This window comes from Perissodus microlepis, chromosome 3 (genome assembly GCF_051167445.1).
Source record: "Perissodus microlepis isolate ML-2025 ecotype Zambia chromosome 3, ASM5116744v1, whole genome shotgun sequence".
In the NCBI taxonomy this organism is placed as follows: Eukaryota; Metazoa; Chordata; class Actinopteri; order Cichliformes; family Cichlidae; genus Perissodus; species Perissodus microlepis.
The window spans coordinates 10,545,662-10,566,030 of NC_140463.1; the positions used below are offsets into that span (position 1 = coordinate 10,545,662).

Here is a 20,369-nt window from a genome sequence, read left to right on the forward strand (position 1 = left end):
TCCCAGTTAACTGATGCTAATGCTTCTGCTACATTTTGTCGCTGACTTCTTGGTATGAATTCATAAAAGGATCTCCTATTAGATGAACTTTGAAAGTCATTCTTAACCCGTGCTTTTATAAGTTTTCTAGAAAATAATATAAAATTGTGGTCTGAAATACCAGTGATAAAATTATAAGATTTAATAATTCGCTCGGGCTTATTACTGAAAACCAGATCTATTTTAGTTTTAGAGTGTCTTGTTATTCTTGTGGGTTGTTCAATGTGTTGAGTAAAGTTCAAAGTCTCCATTATGTCCTTGAGTGTTTTTCTGTCCTTTTCACAGTCCCAGTTGACATTAAAATCTCCCATTACAATTATTTCATTAGACTTATTATTTATAGCATGATATTTAAGTAATATCTGTAGTTGTTCATAAAAAATATTCTTTGCGGAAGGAGGGCGATATAAACAGATCAACGTAAATGACATTTCTGGGGAAAGAGTGATTTTAACAGAAATATGTTCTATTTCGACATCTATTGGTGAACTAAGTAAAGAGCAATCCAGGTGTTTTTTTACATACACAAGTATTCCTCCTCCTCTTGTTCCAATTCTATCCCTTCTGAATACTGTGTACTCTGGAAAGACAACCGCAGACTCAGGAGAAGAACTTGTGAGCCAAGATTCAGAGATACCCAAAATAGAAATGTTGGAATTGCTTAGAATATGTTCCAGTTGCTCATGCTTTGGTAACATACTGCGAATGTTAATGTGTCCACATAGAAGCCCCTTTGGTTTATTTTTAGTGTCCCAGATTACTTTAGCCTGATTAAATGTCTTGCAGATCTTTGTTCCTCTGTAAATTTTTCTGGCGTTCATGTTGAATCTTCTCAGGCACCGCAGGAAAAAGAGCTGCTGTCTTGCTGCTTTTGTGATCACACCAACATGGTGTGACCAGCTCAGATCCTCGTGGATGTTGATGCCCAGGAATTCACTATATGAAGCAAGCTAAAGCTGATGCAAGTCTCTTATAAGTTTTTCCCATTTCTTTTCCATATGGCTCAGTCAAATCCTGAATTTGGGGTTGCTTTGTAACTCAAAGCAATCATTTAAAGAATTCATCATTCAACAATTGTTTCCAATGACCGAGCTTCTGTATATCACACTTACACATACAGCATTAGCAAGTATTTTCATCATATAAAAACACAAGCTACTCGTCCATCAGAGCTTCATCTTTCAGGCCTCTGCTGTCCTTCCTGTAAGCATCACTTTTTTCTTGCTTTGCTTTTTAAACATCATTTAAACTGCTGCTGCGCTGACACACTGCTCTAAACGAACTACCCAAAAACACAAATTGTTGCAAGTTGTTGACTTCAATAGATTTGCAAACATTAGCTACAAATGAGTGAGAGCAAGGTCAGGAAGTACAGGTAATATATTTCTCAGGTTCCCCCCCACTATAAAAAAAAAAAAAAGCTAAGCAGGAAGCTAATTTTAATTAGTTTAGTGTAAATTGAAAAATATTTTCTGTTAAAATTTCATTAGGAAAATATATATTTATATAAACAATAGAAAAAGTTAAGTTTAGGTTTACAAGGGAAAAGCATGAGCTAACCCATGACCATGACAATGACATAAGGGAATCAAACCCTGCAGGTTGTCATTCATTAAACAAGAAAAAAATCTGCTCCACTGTAACACTCTGTTAATGTTTTACCACTAGATGGCACCAGACAATATAACCACTAACTTTGTAATCCAAGTTAACATAGTGAAATTGCTTTGTTTCTCTTCCAAGTGTAGTGCTATATTATTATTATTATTATTATTATTATTTAATATGTCAGCTGCGGGCCGGTTTCAGTGACACTTACAACATCAAGGTGAAGTTCTCCATCTGTAATAAAGTTTTTCTTTGAAGTTTACAGCAACTGGAAAATTTCTGCTGCTGTGGTTTCATGCTTGATTTTTGTGTGTGCTTGTTTTAATATTTTGTTTGTTTTATATATATAGTTGTTCTTTTGTTGTTTTTAGTGTTATGTTTATGGTTTTCTGCTGTGAAATAAAGCATGCGTCAGTTAGCCACAACCGGAAGAAGTCAAATTTTCCATCTGACATCACAGAAACATGTGAGAAACACAAGAGAACAAAAGTTTATTAAGTTTATTAATCCTGCAGAGAAACTAAAGTATTTCTATACAAACAATAACAAGGTGCTTAACTCATATTGTTCATATACAAAATAAAAAAAGACATTTAACACTCCAGAAGTAGGATCTGAGTTATGATTCATATTCGTTTAAATAAGTGAAAAAATACATAAAACATAAAAATATGTACAACATGTGGATGTTCTCTGATTTGAAGTTCTGAATGGACCAGTTAAAAACCAGCAGCTGGGCATCAGTGGTTGGACTGGTGGACTACTTCAGTGAAGAGTAGACGACGTCTGGCTCTGGTTTAAAGTCTGAACACAAACACACACAGTTCAAAACAAAAGGAAACATGATTACAAGCTTTGTAGTTCAATCAATCTCCACCTCTCTGCATCACACGGTTCAGATGTTACTGAGAATGAGACACCTCAGTGCTTCTGTGCCGCCCACACTTGTTTGTGCTTGTTGAACTTCATAAAACTCAAACGAGGAACCCACAAAACTGAAAAACTTGCATCAACTGCATTCAGAGAAATTAAAATTCGAATATTTCCTGTTTCCAACTTCTCACAGAAGATTTCTCAGACAGACTGCAACACTTAGAAACACAAACCTTGAATTATCAATCCACACCACTAGACATGATTCTTGTAAGTAGGAGCATTCCCACATTTTCCACTAGATATTTCTTCTCTTGGTCAATATTTAGCTATTTGTCTTGTCTGACAACCTCCTCTGTCACAGCATCTTTTATTTCACGTCACTGCTGCAAGATGTAGCTACACTTCTTTTCACAGGGTGGGCAAGCAGTGAGGCTTGAGACAGTAAAGGTGAACAGTGATGCACAGTTGTGTTGAAGCTGTGAAGCGAGTGTTGTTGTGTAAAATTTGACCCAGTTTGACCCATGTGTAGAGGAAAAAATAAGCAGCGTAGGAAGACGGGAAGTTACTGGGCTGAAACACATTGTAATTGAATTTATTTGAGTTTGGTTATAATTTGTGTTATGCTTCCTCTCTGTAGGACAGGATAATAGATACGCTTCACATTTAACATAGAACTAATCTGGTTATTTCCTGAGTAGCTGTGCTTGATTCACACTTATAAAAAAATCTTTATTTATCTTATACTGAACTCTCTTCAGCCTCTGTCTTCATTCTCTATTTTATTTGACCTTTAATGAAACATTCAGCTGATTGGCTGTCCTTTACGTGGGTGTGGCTTTTCTGCCTGAGATGAGCATATTAAGGATATCTTTATTTATCTCTATGACAGCATATCAATCTAACAAGTGAATACTGGGGTGAGATAGAGACAGGTGATCTGCTGTGGTAACCCCTTAATGGAGAAGAAGAAAAAGAAAAGTGATGGACTGTGATTCTACAGCAGTCAGAAGCCTGAGCTTTCAGCTCACAGGGATTACTTACACTGTGCACAAACTAATTTTTTACAATTTTAGTCATGATTGACATGAATCTCTAGAACTCTTCACTGGAAAATTGAAGAGATTTTTTTGCACTTTTGAATTAAAATCTGATTCATGGCCGCGATATTTTGAGTTTGAGTGGTTAATTTAGCTTAGCATGACGACCATAAATGCATTTCTGTCCAACGTTAAAGCTAAAGAGTAACTGTACCTCTTTTCCTGTTTGGTGTGACTGGTGTCCATAACTGACACCTTCAGTTCTTACTTCTGAGTACACAACACCTGTCTCAGCCTCTGCAGAAATAAACACACAAATTACTACACTACACTAACAGCACTGAGATATGACTGAAATACATCTGTGGCAATTTTTTATTTATTTTTTATTATGCAGACATTAACGTATAGCATTTGCACTTAGCAGCAGGTTTTCACAGTTTTCTCCACCTCTGCTGAGAATAGGAACTGATTGCATAAAACTTGCAGGTGTTTGTATGATGAAATTGCACAACCACAGTCATGGCCTTTCAGTGCAGTCTGACACACTTCACCACAGAGCACCAAGAAAACACGCTCTCACAAAATGAACACTGCCATTGCCTAAACCAGATCTCTCTGTGGTGGTTTCTTCAGCTACAGTTTAGAATCAACAACAGGAAGTAGCTGCTGCGGTTAAACATGCAGGACTTGTTTCATTGCATTAAAGGATAATTGTTGTATTTAGTGTGAACATTCATACTGCTAACAACTTTTGCATATCAAAATCAGACACATTTGGGCTGCTAATGGATTTATTACCCAGTTATTGCATTGCCAAATGCCCAAACACACCAGATCAAATTTGGCCCAAACAAAACCACCAATACCAAAACTCCTCATTTTCATTTATTTACTTTAGGTGGAGTTGGAGCTACCACACCGTCAAATATGCCTGCAAGAGTCAACTCTGTCCCCTGGTCTCAATTTTGGATTGAGATGGGTTGTGTGTTTTAATAAATGTTCTATTAGCTGTGTTTCTTTACCTTTAACTGATCAAAGGAACTAAAAAATCAATAATCGGTGTGACCAACGTTATTCTCCATTCTCCATTTCGTTGTGTTTTTCTATTCAGGTATGCTTTTACTGCATCCGCAGTGTGAAATGAAGCTGTTGCCAATTGGATGCTTTCCAGATGGTATTGCATGGTGGATCAAAATCCACTTACTTTTCTGTGTTCATAATTCCATCAGTTTTGGCGGTCACAGGCTAGTGCTGATGTCAAGTCTACATAAATGGAGAGAACGGCATCGTGAAGCAGACCCAGTGCAATTAACCATTTTGATCTTTAAGAATGAGCACACCAGATCGGTCAGGGCCTGGATTAAACATGACTGCCTCTGGTACTGTTGGCTACAGAATGCAGGTGAAAACTGTGTTATTGTTAGCCAAAGACAAAGGAAGAGGAAAGGGTGAGAGGTAGTGAACGTGGCTGAGTTTGAATACTTGTGTACTACATTGTCAGGTTACAGGCTTATCTTATCTTCTGTATTTTCAGTTTTAACTCCTTCAATATCTACATTTTGTCGACTTTGAAGTAGATCTAAGATTGATGGACTCTGATGCTTAATGAATAAACTGCAATATGATATAAGAATGTTATCAAACAGTTTATTGGGGGGAGTAAGTGTAATTTTTAGCTTTTAACCAGCTGTTAGTTTTGTTTAGTCAGCTCTTGACTCTCTCCAGAGACAGGAAGGTAAAAAGACTAATCTGATGACAATAATTAATGGAAAGAATATCAGGACCAATTAAGAATTTTTATGCATGCTTCTGACTTCTGTTCAGTACATGAGATGTGAGGTGAGGAGGAAGAAGACAACATTTTATTAGCATCCTTGACATTTTCATTTCTTTGCTAAAGAAACAATGCTAAATTGTCTGCTGTCTGTTCTAATGTTAGCATTTAGCTTAAAGCAAAGGACCAGTTGTTGGTTGTAGAAGTGAACTATGATGGAGACAAGACGCAGCTGTACCTCTCATCTTTGAATTGTTTTGCTTCTCTTTGATGATGATTTCTGCATAGCTGGTGTCTTCAGATGTCACTGATAAGTACACTGCAGCTGAATCTCTCACTGCACAATAAAAGACACACAGGACCATCAGCTAATAGGAGAGCTGCTCCCACAGAAGTTTTTGCTACTATAGAAAACTTTCAGACAATACATAAAATTTCAGTTATAGATCACCTGAGATAACTGACAACATTACTTCCCATTATCAAGATGACTGTAGCAGTGAAAATATCAAACAAACTACAAAATAATGGTGGTAATAAGAGGTGTATTCAGAATTTAAATGGGTTTTAAAATGTTGGCGTCCCATCACAAAAAACTGTGAAGTCTGTTAAAAAACAATCTGTAAACAATATTAAGTAAGTTCATCTAATATGAGGAATTAATTCCTATTTTAAATAAACAGCCCTGTGTTGAAACAGCTGCAGCTGAAGTGTTTTCTTTCTATCAGAAACAGGATGCTGGACGACTGCAGAGCTGTTAGCTTCAGTTAACCACAGACCACAAACACAATGAACAAAAAGTAACACATAATAATAAAGTTAATAATAAAGGCAAAAACTCATATTTTATCAAGATTATTCTTTTTTAGCCTTAAATTTTTGACAAAGAAACAAATCAAATAAAACATGTTCGTAAAAGTAAAATGTGAAATGCTCGGACACATGCAGAGGGGGGATAGTAAATATACTGGACAAAGGATTTTAAAGATGGTGCTGCCTTGCAGGAGTGTTGGTGTGACAGAAGAGGATGTGACAGATGATAGCAGAGTGATTCCAGAGACAGATCCAGAGTTTTTCCCTGTCAGTCAAATGTTTATCTCAGCTGTCAAAAGTTTATTTTGTCTGGAGGAGTCCGTTTTTGCCACTGTTATCTGTTGTTTGCACTATTGAAGCTTTCTTTTCTTTTTTTCTTTCTGCCTGGCAGTTTTTGCAATTACAATGCATGGTGGTGTTTTGAAAATTACAATTCAGACGCAGAACTGTTAATTGTTAATTTTATATATGTAAGATGTAACAACTTGAAGATAGTAACTTTTGCATGCAATGTAAGCACAAAACAAAGTTAATCATAATACATGTGTAAATAACCAACACATATAAAAAAATTTAAGTCTGAGTCTCACCTTCAGGTTTCCTGTTAACACATCGTCTCACCAGCAGAACCAGTAACACCAGTAGAACCAAAACACAGACTGATCCAGCACATGACAACACAGAGAGAACAGGAAGAAAGCTGGATGTAGGTGGAGGTGTGGATGTAGGTGGAGGTGTGGTGGTGTGGTGGTGTGTTTGCCTAAAATAAAGCAAACACAGTCATTAAGTTGTCGTCACATTGTGAATGTTGAAACCTGCAGAAACACAGACAGGTGAGTGTGTCACCTGTGACAGTGATCCAGCTGGATGGAGACTCTCCATGACCGCTGATGTCACACTTGTAGAGGCCTTCATCAGACCTGGAAACATGCTGGATGGTCATGTGACCTGTAGTCTCATCCCCAATAAAGACACCATCTTTGAAAAAAGCAGCTGGGAGGTTGGAGGGAGTGGTCTTTGTTTTACAGAGCAGAGTGACGTCATCTCCCTCCATCACAGGGAGGACAGGACTCTGCAGGATCACTGATCCACCTCAACACAGAGACAAACTACAGCATTTCATCCATTTACACACAGCTTCATCAACGCTAACTCCACACACTCAGCTTACCAGTGACTGTCAGGTTAACCATGTTACTGATGGGACCCTCTCTGGACTCACACCAGTAAACTCCACTGTCATGAAGCATCATAGTGATGTTACAGGAAGAACCAGCTGGTTTTCCCCATGTACTTCCACACTGAGTCCTCTGTGGTTTGCTTGTGTTTCTCCTCAGAGTCCATCCAGCAGAGCTGTCGTCCTCCTCACAGCTCAGAGACACAAAGTCTCCTTCAAAGAACTGAGAGCTGCTGGAACTCACAGTCAGACGAGCTGTGAGGGTTAAAATGAAAAAAAAACTGATGATCTGTTACACTTTACATTCTGAAACATGAACTCAATCAGGTCATGTCAGTGAGCATTTATCAGGTTTAAACTGTGACAGAAGAAGGTTACTGACCTTGGTTTGTTGTGCAGCTCAGCAGTGAGATCAGAACTAAAGAGAAATGACACTCAGGTTGATTTGAGGTGAACATAAAGAACAACTCCACACAAACAGCTGACAAACTGAGGAAGCGCCCTCTTTCCAATAACTAAACCCTTTTAACTGAAAAAAATAGAAACTTAGAAACTTAAAAATAGATACAAACTACGTCAACCATCACCCATTACTGGCAGTGATGCAACTAAACCACATACCACAACATGTCCAAGTTCAGTTTCATTTCAAGGAAATTTAAAGACAGTCATTTATTGTTTTCTTTCCATGTGGCTAGATTATTGTAACCATTTATATTCATGCCTAAGCCTAGAAAGTTTCCATTAACCATTTAAGACCTACCATAGAACCAAGTCCGCCAGAGCTTAATCTTTATATTTTTACATGCTGTAGTGCCATTTTTGGGATCATTTCAAGTTGCTATCCATCAATTCAACTCTTATATCCCAAATTTTAATGATATGAAATTGCAAAAAAGTGTCTTCTTAGTTTTATCTTTGAGATACACCAATTTTTATTTACTGCAGGAAAAACAAAAATAAATATTATAATGCAAATTTGCAAAAAACAGCATATGCATCAAAATAAACTATTCCCAGCAGTGCAATTTGAGTTCTAAGCATCCCAGAAACGATACACAAAAGCATAAAACATGACTTTTAAAAACAGCAGTATAGGCTTATAAGGCCCTGAAGTTAAAAAAAAAAACAAAAAACTACCTTTTTTGCAAAATGACATCAGATAATGGTGGACATGCGATAGTTCGCGCTGACATCTATTCCAACGTAGGAAGTGCTATGATCGAATCGGCAAAGCGTGTTTCTGGAATATTGTGTTTTTGTTGCTGCAAGGGCTTTTTATGCAATTTTTGCAAATCTATATGTGGAAGGAAACCGTGACCTTGGGCAAGCTGATGGCATAAGATGTAAGTACAACTTCTCCGGTTTCATATGCAAATTTTTTTTTATTGCACTAGCTTACGTGGTTCCAGTTCTACAGGGATTTAAAAATAGTTACGCAACTATTAGGGCCCTTCAGGAGGTCATCATCAAAGAAGAGACTCGGGAGGTTGGTGAATTGAGCAAACAGCAATCTCCAAATAGTTGATTCTGTTCATCTGGACGTCGCATTTTCAGTGGGAGAAACGTTTCGTCACTCATCCAAGTGACTTCTTCAGTCTCAGCTGACGGCAGGTTTCCCCAATCTTATGAACAGTAAATTTGCATAATGACTGAAACCAGCCCACTGAAGGAACAATGGGCTGGGAGGTCAGTTCCTTCATCATAATTATGCAAATTCTCATGACCATTGATCAACAACCACTGACCAAAACCCACTGATCAATGGCCATGAGTCCCATTCACAGAGAGTTGGGGAATGGCTGCAATCACAGCATTGTAAGATGGTGACAGATGTATCCTTAGGCCCCTCCTCGATTCAGAGATGGTCTTTCCCTTTTCACGTAAATGGCCTCCTTGACTCCGCGCTCAAACCAGCGTTCCTCCCTGTCCATGATGTGTACATCCTCATCCTTGAAAGAGTGTCCACTGGCCTGTAGCTGTAAATAGACTGCAGAGTCCTGGCCTGACGAGGTAGCTCTTCTGTGTTGTGCCATCCGCTTCGCCAGAGGTTGTTTGGCTTCCCCGATGTATAAATCCTGGCAATCCTCCTGGCACTTAACAGCGTACACTATGTTACTCTGTTTGTGTCGGGGACCCGATCCTTGGGGTGGACCAGCTTTTGGCGCAGCGTGTTTTGGGGTTTAAAAGCCACAGAGACCTGGTGTTTAGAAAAAATGCGTCTCAACTGCTCCGATACTCCTGATACATATGGGATCACTACAGGTTTTCACTTAGGCAGTGGTTGTCCTTCTCTCCTGGATCGGCTGGAGCTTTCTTTAGGTGCCTTTCCAGCTTTAACAAAAGTCCAGCTGGGATAACCACATTTACTCAGGGCCTTCTTGATGTGATGTTCTTCTGATTCCTTGGCCACTGTGTCAGTGGGGATGGTGTTCGCTCTATGCTGTAGCGTCCTAATGACGCCCAGTTTGTGCTCCAGTGCATGATGAGAGTCAAACCTTAAGTACTGATCCATATATGTAGGTTTAATGATCAAGGAACTGAACTCATGCATCAAGACGACCCCTCGGATGGAGGCAGGTGTTAGCAATAGTGATCTGACTCATCTGGTGGCATGGTAGGAACCCCACATTGGTGGAGAAGGAGACACTAAGGGGCCGACCTGAAGGGTCCACTGCCTGAAGATTTGTCGACAGCTCAAGCCCCAGAGGTTCAGATTCAGGCAGCTTAGGATACTGTGCTCAGGAGCAAGAAGACAGGGCTGCTCAGCAGAATGTGTTGGGGAGTAACGGAATACGAACCTGGCTACGAGTCCGACACAGAACCCGACGTATTAGCCAGAGGTCCCTTTACTACGGTTTAGAGCTGCGGACCTGTTTTATATACGTGCGGAGATCACAAGATCACTGCAAAAAGTGCAGCCGTACCTAATGTCAGTCCTACTGTTACTCATTTTATATTAATGTTTAAAAATCTATTTGGTATAAGTATGGCAAGTAGCCTTCAGCAATAGTAATAAATCACACAGCAAAAGTACATTTATGTAGTTTTAAAAAGCATGATAATATATTAAGTAATCCAAAGTATTCAGCATACATTACTCTGATTGACTTACATAACATTGAGTAACATAACAGAATATGTTACAAAATACATTTTGGGGCATGTATTCTGTAATCTGTAGTGGAATACATTTTAAAGTAACCTTCCCAACACTGTCAGCAGAGCATGCAGGTTTGCTGTGTCCAAATTCAGGGGCAGCATGCTTTGACGGCCGCATTTGTAGGCAATTACATCACAGCGACGCGACCAAGGCTATCCAAATTTGAAGACTCCTCCAAATGTGGCGACAAATGCGTCCTCCTTTTCCCCAGATTTGACGGATGGGTGGGGTGTATCCTTTGTGGCCCAACCTATCCCAGAATTCATAGTGCAGCCCAGCCAATTCTAATTTCCAAGCTCGTGTCTGCTAATGTTAAGCAAAACCCAAACCTGACAAACAAATCCAGAAACTGGTCTCTATCTTGTATATCCGCTCATTTTCAATTTGACACCAGCAATCATTTTTTAATGAAGTTTGGATAACAAAGGTAAATAAAACTGAATAAAACATACCTAAAGATAAAAGACAGCTGCTAGCATATGTCATCCATCCATCCATCCATGCATTAATTTTCTTAACCAGCGTTTCCTCGACTCCTGAGCAAAGATAAAGAGTCAGTTCAGACCTGCAGTTGGTCCTCATGGTGTTTTGAACTTGAATTCAGCCTGATTTGTTTTTCATGTCTTCTCCTCCATCATCAGTTATCAGGAGAGCAGACAGTCAAAGTACAAGAATTCAAACAAACACAGAGATTCTACTTACAGAGCAGACACAGCACAGATGTTTCCTTCATCGTCCTTCTCACTCATTTGAGCTTTTTTTCATTTCTGTCACTGACACCAAGTAAAGCCCGCCCTCTTCCTCTGAGCACCAGCTTTCTATTGGTTCAAATAGAGTGAGTGGTTAGTGTGTGTGTGTGTGTGTGTGGACGTCCCCCTCAGTGAGAGAGGCAGATATGAGCTGAAACACAGGAATCAAACCAGGGACGCTGCTGTTATGGAGCTGAACTGGAACCATTCAGACACTGAGGCCCTCTGAACACATTTTAATTACAGCTGTGCAGAGACACACTGATGACTGACTGGAACACTATGATTCACATTTTACATTAACACCATCCTCACACATGGTTTATATATGGACACTAGAGGGAGCTGTTGGACTTTAAACACTAACATGGATACAAGCAGATCAACAACGATGCTGTCATAGTTTGATTAAAAGACATTAACATACTAAATATGTCTGTATCTATTGAAAATGCATTTGTTATGGTAAATATTTGTATAGCACTTTACTTAGTCCCTAAGGACCCCAAAGCACTTTACATGTTCAGTCATCCACCCATTCACACACTGGTGATGGCAAGCCGCCCTGGGGTGCACTGACAGAGGCGAGGCTGCCGGACACTGGCGCCACCGGGCCCTCTGACCACCACCAGTCGGTGAAGGTGAAGTATCTTGCCCAAGGACACAACAACCGGGTATGTCCGAGCCGGGGCTTGAACCAGCAACCTTCTGATTACAAGATGAACTGCCAACTCTTGAGCCACGATCGCACCTCAGTGTCACTGTGGATAAAGATTCTCTTCATTTGCACATATTTTTGAGATGGTAATTAAATAAGTTGTGGAGAGTGTGAGTGTTAAAGAACTTTTTGGATTTTCAAATTTATGTGTTCTTCCGAAATTCAAGAAATCCTCTTCCCTGCTCCCATTTCTATGGTCATAACATGGAAACTATGTGTTGGCAAATGTTTAGGCAGGTGTTGTTTCCATGTGATTTCAAAAACGTAGTGCACCTTTCACCAGAGAATAATTACACCATGTTTGACGAAACACACAGTTCACCTAAAACTGTTGGAAGTGACAGAAAGATCTCTGACTTTCAGTCACTTGTGATCGAAATGGTTATATTTAGACATGTGCTTCATGCATCTGCTCTAATAACATATGAACAAAGTGCTCAGCAGTGCGCTGGATGCTAGAGGCGTTTTTAAACATAAAGTGATTCCAGGAAGAAATTCTATTCATCCATTTTCTTCCACTTATTATTGTAGATGGCAAATGCAATACATTTATGGAACTATTCAAGTTCTAAAATACTCTCGGTCAATCATATCACATCTTTAAAAGTTACTTGCAGCTCTCTTTATGTTACTTTGGCAACTCACAATCTATTTTAAGCCAGTGTTGGTCTGGTTGAAGAAGATGGTGTTAGTTTAAAACATAAGCTTGAATATCAGTGTGTGTGAGTGCTGTCCATGGTGCTAATCAACAGCTGGAATATCACAAGCTGAATGGACTCAGGCCCAGACTCTTTAATAAGCCAATAGGTTTCTTTACAAGTTTGTGGTGCAACAATAGTCCAACACAGTAGTGATAAACCCCATTTCCTGCTCCACTTTGCCATTAGGTAACTGCTGCTCCTTACCTGTCAGTCTTTTCAGCTCGATGATTCCCTTCATTACACCGGCAGTAAGTAAAATTTTACTTCTGTCCTGCCTGCCCTCCTGCACACCGCCTACCTCCATATCACTAATCAAAGACCAAAAAGGTCAGACATTTTTCCACACTTACCTTCGCCACTCACCTGGACACTTGGTTGGCTCCTCTCGAAGGGATTGACTTCCTGCTTTTCAAGTAAGCATACATTTTGTCAACCTACAACTTTCTGCCAGCATATTCTGCCCAGCAATAACCCTCCTCTCCCTCTGATTGCAATGGACCCCACGCATGACACTCTCACTCCTGTCACACATTGATGGTTAAGACGTGAAATAAAACTGAATTCTTATGAAGTCGCCCTTCTCTTTAGAATGCTTTTTGTTGGCTTTTGGTCCCACTACTCGTACCTGCCTTTTGGCTTTCTGACAGTTGGAGCCACAGAGAGCTAATCTTTGTTCTTCATGGAGAACCAGTGAGGCTGTTTGGACTTTCCTATGAAACATCAGTGCAGGAGTCTCTCAGTACATCTGTTTACAGTGAGGACAAAGATGCAGCAGAAACACACACAGAGAAAACATGTAGAGACAGGTGGAGCTCCTTCCTGGTTGATGGTAGATGGATTATTGAAAGTGACCTTTTAATGCTCAGTTCTGTTGTCACCACAGCAGAGCATCCACTCTCAAACAAAACCACAACGTGCTCTTGGCGTCATTTGGAAATATTTACTTATCACTCATCTTATTGTTATATATTAAATGATTTAAAAAATACCAATTTAATGTGTAAATAAATCAAATAAACTGAAAGGTAAGAATCGAAATGCATGAAATACTTTATTTTGATGTGCTTGACTTTCCTGGTCCTGGTCATTCTTAGCAGAGCAAGAACAGGAAATACAAAACATCTATTTTCTTCAGTGGAGAGTAATTTGGAGGGTGATTTATTATTTGCAGAGCTAAAATTCAATGTATTCAGAAGTACACCATATAAGAAACAATTAGTCTTCATGACCTAAAACTACAATGGAGCTCTGATAATCTACATATAGTTATAGACATGCTGTATAATTTGGTGGAAGCTCCTTACTGCCTTCATGACTTTGTTAGATGCCCCTGCTGCCACTCTGCGAACCTTTATTTTGATAAAAAGCAGTTAAACACAAATGACTTCAGGAGTCAATTGAAAGATATCACACTGTCAAAGTATTGTCATGTGAAAAGCAGCTGCTTTGCTTGGAGCTGGAATGTAAATGTGTTTTTCTCTCTATCAATATAATTGTGATATTTGGCTCGAGCTCTATTGTATTGCTCAGTGTTACCAGTAGACGGCAGCAGACTTTATATGTGACTCATTTCCTTTTGAACCACATGAGGAAAATAAGCGAGAGCAAAGATTTATTATTCACACACAGAAATTAAGTAGTAGCTGAGGGAACAAGAACAAGGTGCTTGAGTCATACGTAAATATAAACAGTGAAGCTCTGGCCATGAAACACATTAACATATTTATATTCTTTGTCACTGCAGCAAAATACACATTTAAATTTTCAGTTAAAATATATCCTCATATGGTTTTTGAAGTTTTGAATCATTTTAGTTTATATCAGTGAATAATTAATATATGGATGTCCTCTGGTCTGCGGTGCTGGGGACCAGTTAGAGACCAGCAGCTGGATGTCTGTGGTTGGACTGGCGGACTACTTCAGTGAAGAGTAGATGACGCCTGGCTCTGGTTTAAAGTCTGAACACAAACACACACATTTCAAACAACAGGAAACATCATTATAAACTTCATAGTTCTTGGTGACTTTGTTGAAAGATTTAGTCACATTTCTAAATGTCCTGTGATAAACTGGTGTAGCCGACCTCTCACCATGAGCACCTAGATAAGCTCCAGCTCCCATGTGAAACAGTGAAGCAGTAACAGTGAGCAGTGGTGCAGCCCCTGTGTGAAGCGAGGTACTTCACAGCCGTGTCAGAGTGAGCAACTAACAGGCTCACAACATTTTCAGCAAGTGTGAGGGTGAAAGTGGGCTCACATGTGGGTTTATTTAGTGTGACGTTTGTGTGACATATTAAAAATAGTAGCTTTTAAGTCTTAAGGCGCATAGATATCATGACACATTTGATTTAATTAACCTTGTAGCCTGTACACTGGTGTAAAATCGGTCTCTTTAGGACATGGCTGTCTGAGTTAATGAACAACTGGTGAAAATATAACTTTGATTTATGTGTCATTAATTAATACATTTAATGATTTTAAAGGACTTTTTATTTGTTTGTATATATTATTTAACAGACTGATTTTCTATACATTTTAATATGATTTAAATTTCAGAAAATGTTCAGTCGTTGTGTTAAAGAGTTGTCTGGGTCAGCTCTTTAGACCTGTTTTAATTTAACTGCCAAGCAAGTGTGCCTAATATTAATGTTGGTGTTTGACCTCTGCAAACATTATAACTGTTTTTGGTATGTGCTTTTCATAGAACCAAAACCCCACCTAGTTTGGTCAAAACTGGGGTACCAAGCTTTAGACAGAGCATAGACCAGTTAGACCACAGCTAAAAAGACTGTGTGAAGATTGACCTATGTATGTAACGTTTGTAAATAGCAGTAGCTTTTTATGGTCTTTCTTTTTCCATTTCTCAATGCTTCTGCTGAGAAACAACAAATGACTAGCTGATGATGACCAACCAGAGAGCTGGCACCTTTTTCAGTGCAGGCTGAGACTTGACCACAGCGCAAGTTCTCAAAATATAAACAGTGTCATTGCCCACACCAGAACAGAGAAGTGTCATCAGCTTCAAACTAAACTACAGGAAGTAGCTGCTGTGGTGTTAGAACTCTTTTTATGCCCTTCATATTAACAACACTTTCACCCTGATAACAAACTGTGTGCACTGAAGCCAGAGAGCAGTATAACTGAATTTAATTGAATTCATATGTTTATATAGTGGCCACTCAGAAAAACATGAATACACTGATGCAGACCTCTGGATGAGTCTATGTTATTTGTTAAGGTCCAGCGTGGCCCAAAGAAAATTGCAGATGTTTCATATTTGTACTCCCTCCAAGAAGAAGCGCAAACATTGGGATCTCATTAAAGTGGACAGTGGACTCTGATGATGCTTGCTTGGAGAAAAAGGGGAGGGGCAACGGTTATTGTGATGATGATAAATGGTAAATGATTCTTATATAGAGCTTTTTTACACCGAGCACTCAAAGCACTTTACACAACTTGCCTCATTCACCCATTCACACAAACACTTTTTCCCTATGATGTTTCTATTTGTGTGCTTCTATCTAACATTCACGCACATTCATACTCCAGTGGATGCATCAGAGAGCAACTTAGGGTTATTATCTTGCCCAAAGTTATTTGGCATCCAGACTGGGGATCCAGTCCTTCCAACCAACCTTCTGATTAGTGGGCGACCTGCTCTACCATCCCAGTCTTAAAGTGTGGTCAGTCTTATCAATGAGATCTCTGAAGTTGTTTGGTCATAATATTTGTGGAATTTGTTTTATATTAAATGATCATATTAAAACAATGAGTTTATGAAGGCGAGTCTTTAACCTATAATCATATTATTGAATCTATATTTGAGGACAAGGGTTTTATCAAGGAAAATGGTTTCACAGTTTTGAATATGCAAGTTGTTTATGCACACTTTGTTGTTCAGGGAAACTCAGTGATGAGGATCAACGGTCAAAAGACGTAAATCCCTGCCTGTATATGTTATAGATTGAGTCTAATGTATATCACAGTTTGTATGACTAAACTTCAGGTCTGCATTTTACACAGATGACCATCAAATCCTGATCAGAGGCTATGTGATTGGTGGTCATTTTAGCTACAGCTTTAGAATTTTTACTCTCTCTACTTGGGGCTTTGTATCTAACGTAACCATTAGCATATGACCTCAAATAACGGTCAAGGTCAAGTTTATTTATATAGCACATATCCAAAAGCTCATGCTGCACAAAGTGCTTTGCAAACTAAAATGCAACTAAAAAAGTAAAATGTACAACAATGTTGCAATTAAATATAAAAAAGACAATAAAACAATAAGACAATAGAAAGAACTAAAACAACAATGTGTGGGTTACATTGTGCTGAAAGCCAGTCCATAAAAATGTGTCTTTAGTAAAGATTTTAAATGTTCCAACAAATGTGCAGATCTAATTTTTAGAGGCAGACTATTACAGAGTGTGGGACCTGCCACACAGAAGGCTCTGTTGCTGTGTTTAAGTTTAGACCGTGGAATAGATAACATAAGTTTGGAACTGGACCGCACTGTTCTCTATGGAGCATAAATAAATAGGAGCTCAAATAGGGAAGAGGGGCCTCAGCCTGTTAGATCAAAATCAAGGTGAGCCTGCAACTGTATATAGATCACTTTCTCCAGAACTCTTGAAAGAAAATGGGAGCGTTCCATCCATCTACATTTTTACACTTCTGCTCATCCCTTACATGCTCCACAGTGTCCTCAAATAACTTTATTTTTAATAAGCCATAAAATGTCTGTGCTCAGAATCAAAAGCTCAAACTTTTCTGAAGTATGAGATAAAGCATTTCATTAAAAAAAAAAACCAACAACATCTGTACAACCATTAAAGGATCTTGTAACAAAAACACCCAGAATTACCTCGAGTTCGTTTGGTTGATATTTGGATGTCACCATACGTGATGTCATCTTCTACAGGTTCATCTTGATCTGGTGAAATGATCCAAATTCAACAGCAACATGTTTTACTTAAAAACTCTAAAGTTAGGATTTTAATAAAAAAAAACAAAAAACAAAAAACGATATACAAAGAAATATTCGTAGATTTGTACTATGTTGAGTTACTTCCATGGGGATCAAACATCAATGCAAAACCATCAAATCATTATGAATGTAAACACTATAACATGTAGATTAACATGAACTTCAAATCTAAAATCAAAAAGTCTGAGTCTCACCTTCAGGTTTCCTGTGAACACATCGTCTCACCAGCAGAACCAGTAACACCAGTAGAACCACAACACAGGAGGATCCAACACATGACAACAGAGAGAGAAGAGGAAGAGAGAGTGGTGGAGGAACAGTGATGGAGGTGAAAGCTGGAGGAGAGGTGGATGTAGGTGGAGGCGTGGATGTAGGTGGAGGTGTGGTGGTGTCTTCCCCTAAATAAAGCAAACACAGCCATTAAGTTGTCGTCACATTGTGAATGTTGAAACCTGCAGAAACACAGACAGGTGAGTGTGTCACCTGTGACAGTGATCCAGCTGGATGGAGACTCTCCATGACCGCTGATGTCACACTTGTAGAGGCCTTCATCAGACCTGGAAACATGCTGGATGGTCATGTGACCTGTAGGCTGCTTCCTGATGAGGGAGCCATCTTTATAGAAAGCAGCTGGGAGGTTGGAGGGAGTGGTCTTTGTTTTACAGAGCAGAGTGACGTCATCTCCCTCCATCACAGGGAGGACAGGACTCTGCAGGATCACTGATCCACCTCAACACAGAGACAAACTACAGCATTTCATCCATTTACACACAGCTTCATCAACACTAACTCCACACACTCAGCTTACCAGTGACTGTCAGGTTAACCATGTTACTGATGGGACCCTCTCTGGACTCACACCAGTAAACTCCACTGTCTCGTTCAACGATGTAACTGATGTCACAGGATAAATTAGCGGATGTTCCCCACCCATCTCCACACTGACTGGTGTTTCCTTTGCTTGTGTTTCTCCTCAGAGTCCATCCAGCAGAGCTGTCGTCCTCCTCACAGCTCAGAGACACAAAGTCTCCTTCAAAGAACTGAGAGCTGCTGGGACTCACAGTCAGATGAGCTGTGAGGGTTAAAATTAAAAATATTTGATTTGTTATATCAAATATTTTTGTTAAAACTTTTATAATTCTGTGATTAATGCTTAATTGAATCAGTTTTATATTTGTGATCAGGCTGCAGACTTGGACTCGCCAAAAAGAAACCAGTGAAAGTACACCCTGAGGGAAGACGATGAGAAAAAAGAACTCCACCCATACTGAGCTCCTCGAGGAAAACAAATTGAGGAAAAAAAAAGATCTCGGCACAGAAAGGCAAATGAATCTTCATATCTTAACACCATATAATCACATGACAAACAGTAAGGGGTGGGTAAATGGGATGAGAGTGAACCGGTGTAGACAGCAGCATCCGGTCCTGCAGCATCCCTGCACTTGTCCAGTCAACCCACCGTCGAGAGAGGGTGTCGGAGGGATTTGGAGGGGGGAAGGTGGATGAGTGTATATGTGTGTGTCTGTGTGTGTATCCTGTGTTCAACTGAGAAAGTGTCCTTTCACCTGGTTAAGCAAAAGCAAACAGTCGTCCAGCTGACCCAGGTGGCCTTGAAACATGTGGCACAGAGAGTCTAAACACAGTCCCGTTATTAAGGAGAAGAATTTGTTGTTACAGCCTTCTGGCAGCGACATGAGAGAAATTATTGTTGTTTGGGTTTAGTGCAAACAAACTGCATTACATTTTTACAGCTGATCTCATGTCCGTCACTGGTCACCAGGTCTGTAAATTTCCAGTTGAAGAGTCGTGTTATTCCTTGGTTTCATGTGTCCTTGTGGTTCTCTTGGTTTTGGTTTCTGTAATATTAAGTATTTCTAGCTTTTATTGAGTCCGAGTTCTTAGGCTTTAGCTCCGCGTTTGCCATGTGTGTATATTGTGTGTGAGTTCTTGTGCCATGTTTCCCCTCGTGTTTTGTGCTGTTATGTTTATCTGTGTTCCCCCTCCCAGCTCCTCTGTGCACTTCCTGTTTTACTGTGAAAGTATTAACAGTCAGTGTACTCAGTTTTGCATCCTCCCTTTCTCCTCATGTGTAATTATCCTCAGCCGTGTCTCCCAGCTGTTCTCTCTTTGTCCTGTTGACCTTCTGTATTTATTGTCTGTGCTTGCCTCTGTGCTTTGTCGCATCATTAACATTCATGCCCTCAGACTTGCCTGTGTGTTTTAGCTCTAGTTCAGTTTCTAGCCCTCCTAGTTTTGTTCTGCTTTTGACTTATGCCTGCAATAAAGCAGTGGACCTTGAGTTTAAGTTCTGCCTCTACGAGTCTGCATATTGGGGTTTTTTCCTGCCTGCCTGCACACAGTCACGACAGTCGTGAGCTTCTCCAAGATCTTTCCATTTTATGTTCAATAAGCACCGTCTACGTGCTCATGGCCGTTCCCATCACTTCGATCATAGCAGCTAGCCTTGTAGAGTTTTGAACAGCCATAAGAGCTTTCTTTAATATTCAGTAAGCCAGGGCCGAGCCCGCTCCGATCAGCAAGAACCCTGTTATCACGGTTCAGAATAGGTATAGATCTTCTATGTCCTAAATTGACAGTCCCACCAGGCACACGCCAATGCTGCCAGCCATCCATCGTGTATCCGGCAGAAAACATCCCACCAGAAAAATTGGGCTCTCCCAAACTCAGGCTTGTCGTCCATAAAAAGGTGTCAATCGCGTTC

The 20,369-nt window shown here is 39.7% G+C and overlaps 3 protein-coding genes across 3 annotated transcripts; all 3 read right to left on the minus strand.

The window, feature by feature from the left end:
* Positions 1–2,137: 2,137 nt before the first annotated feature.
* On the minus strand, positions 2,138–6,903 carry LOC146389848 (uncharacterized; the record flags this gene model as incomplete). The annotated part of the gene is made up of 4 exons (XM_084919837.1): positions 2,138–2,451; positions 3,775–3,857; positions 5,576–5,674; positions 6,741–6,903. Coding segments are annotated over 4 exons (384 nt in total), but the record flags the coding sequence as incomplete, so codon positions are not given.
* Positions 6,904–6,910: 7 nt separating this feature from the next.
* Positions 6,911–13,083, minus strand: LOC146389849 (Fc receptor-like protein 5). Its single transcript, XM_084919849.1, has 4 exons — positions 13,022–13,083; positions 12,863–12,966; positions 7,322–7,582; positions 6,911–7,242 (listed from the first exon to the last, which is right to left on the minus strand). Exons 1-4 carry the CDS (start codon positions 13,081–13,083, stop codon positions 6,911–6,913), a joined length of 759 nt encoding a protein of 252 aa, XP_084775975.1.
* A 4,760-nt stretch (positions 13,084–17,843) lies between these two features.
* LOC146389850 (Fc receptor-like protein 1) lies at positions 17,844–20,088 on the minus strand. Its single transcript, XM_084919861.1, has 3 exons — positions 20,069–20,088; positions 18,456–18,787; positions 17,844–18,376 (listed from the first exon to the last, which is right to left on the minus strand). Exons 1-3 carry the CDS (start codon positions 20,086–20,088, stop codon positions 17,844–17,846), a joined length of 885 nt encoding a protein of 294 aa, XP_084775987.1.
* Positions 20,089–20,369: the final 281 nt, after the last annotated feature.

Coding starts and splice junctions, on each gene's coding strand:
- LOC146389849 (XM_084919849.1), bottom strand. CDS start 13,083: ATGTATGCTTACTTGAAAAGCAGGAAGTCAATCCCTTCGAGAGGAGCC. Junction 7,583..12,862: donor CGAGCTGAAAAGACTGACAG/GTAAGGAGCAGC, acceptor TAACCCTCACAG/CTCGTCTGACTGTGAGTTCC. Junction 7,243..7,321: donor GGTTAACCTGACAGTCACTG/GTAAGCTGAGTG, acceptor CTCTGTGTTGAG/GTGGATCAGTGATCCTGCAG.
- LOC146389850 (XM_084919861.1), bottom strand. CDS start 20,088: ATGGGAACGGCCATGAGCAC. Junction 18,788..20,068: donor ATGGGAACGGCCATGAGCAC/GTAGACGGTGCT, acceptor CATTAATCACAG/AATTATAAAAGTTTTAACAA. Junction 18,377..18,455: donor GGTTAACCTGACAGTCACTG/GTAAGCTGAGTG, acceptor CTCTGTGTTGAG/GTGGATCAGTGATCCTGCAG.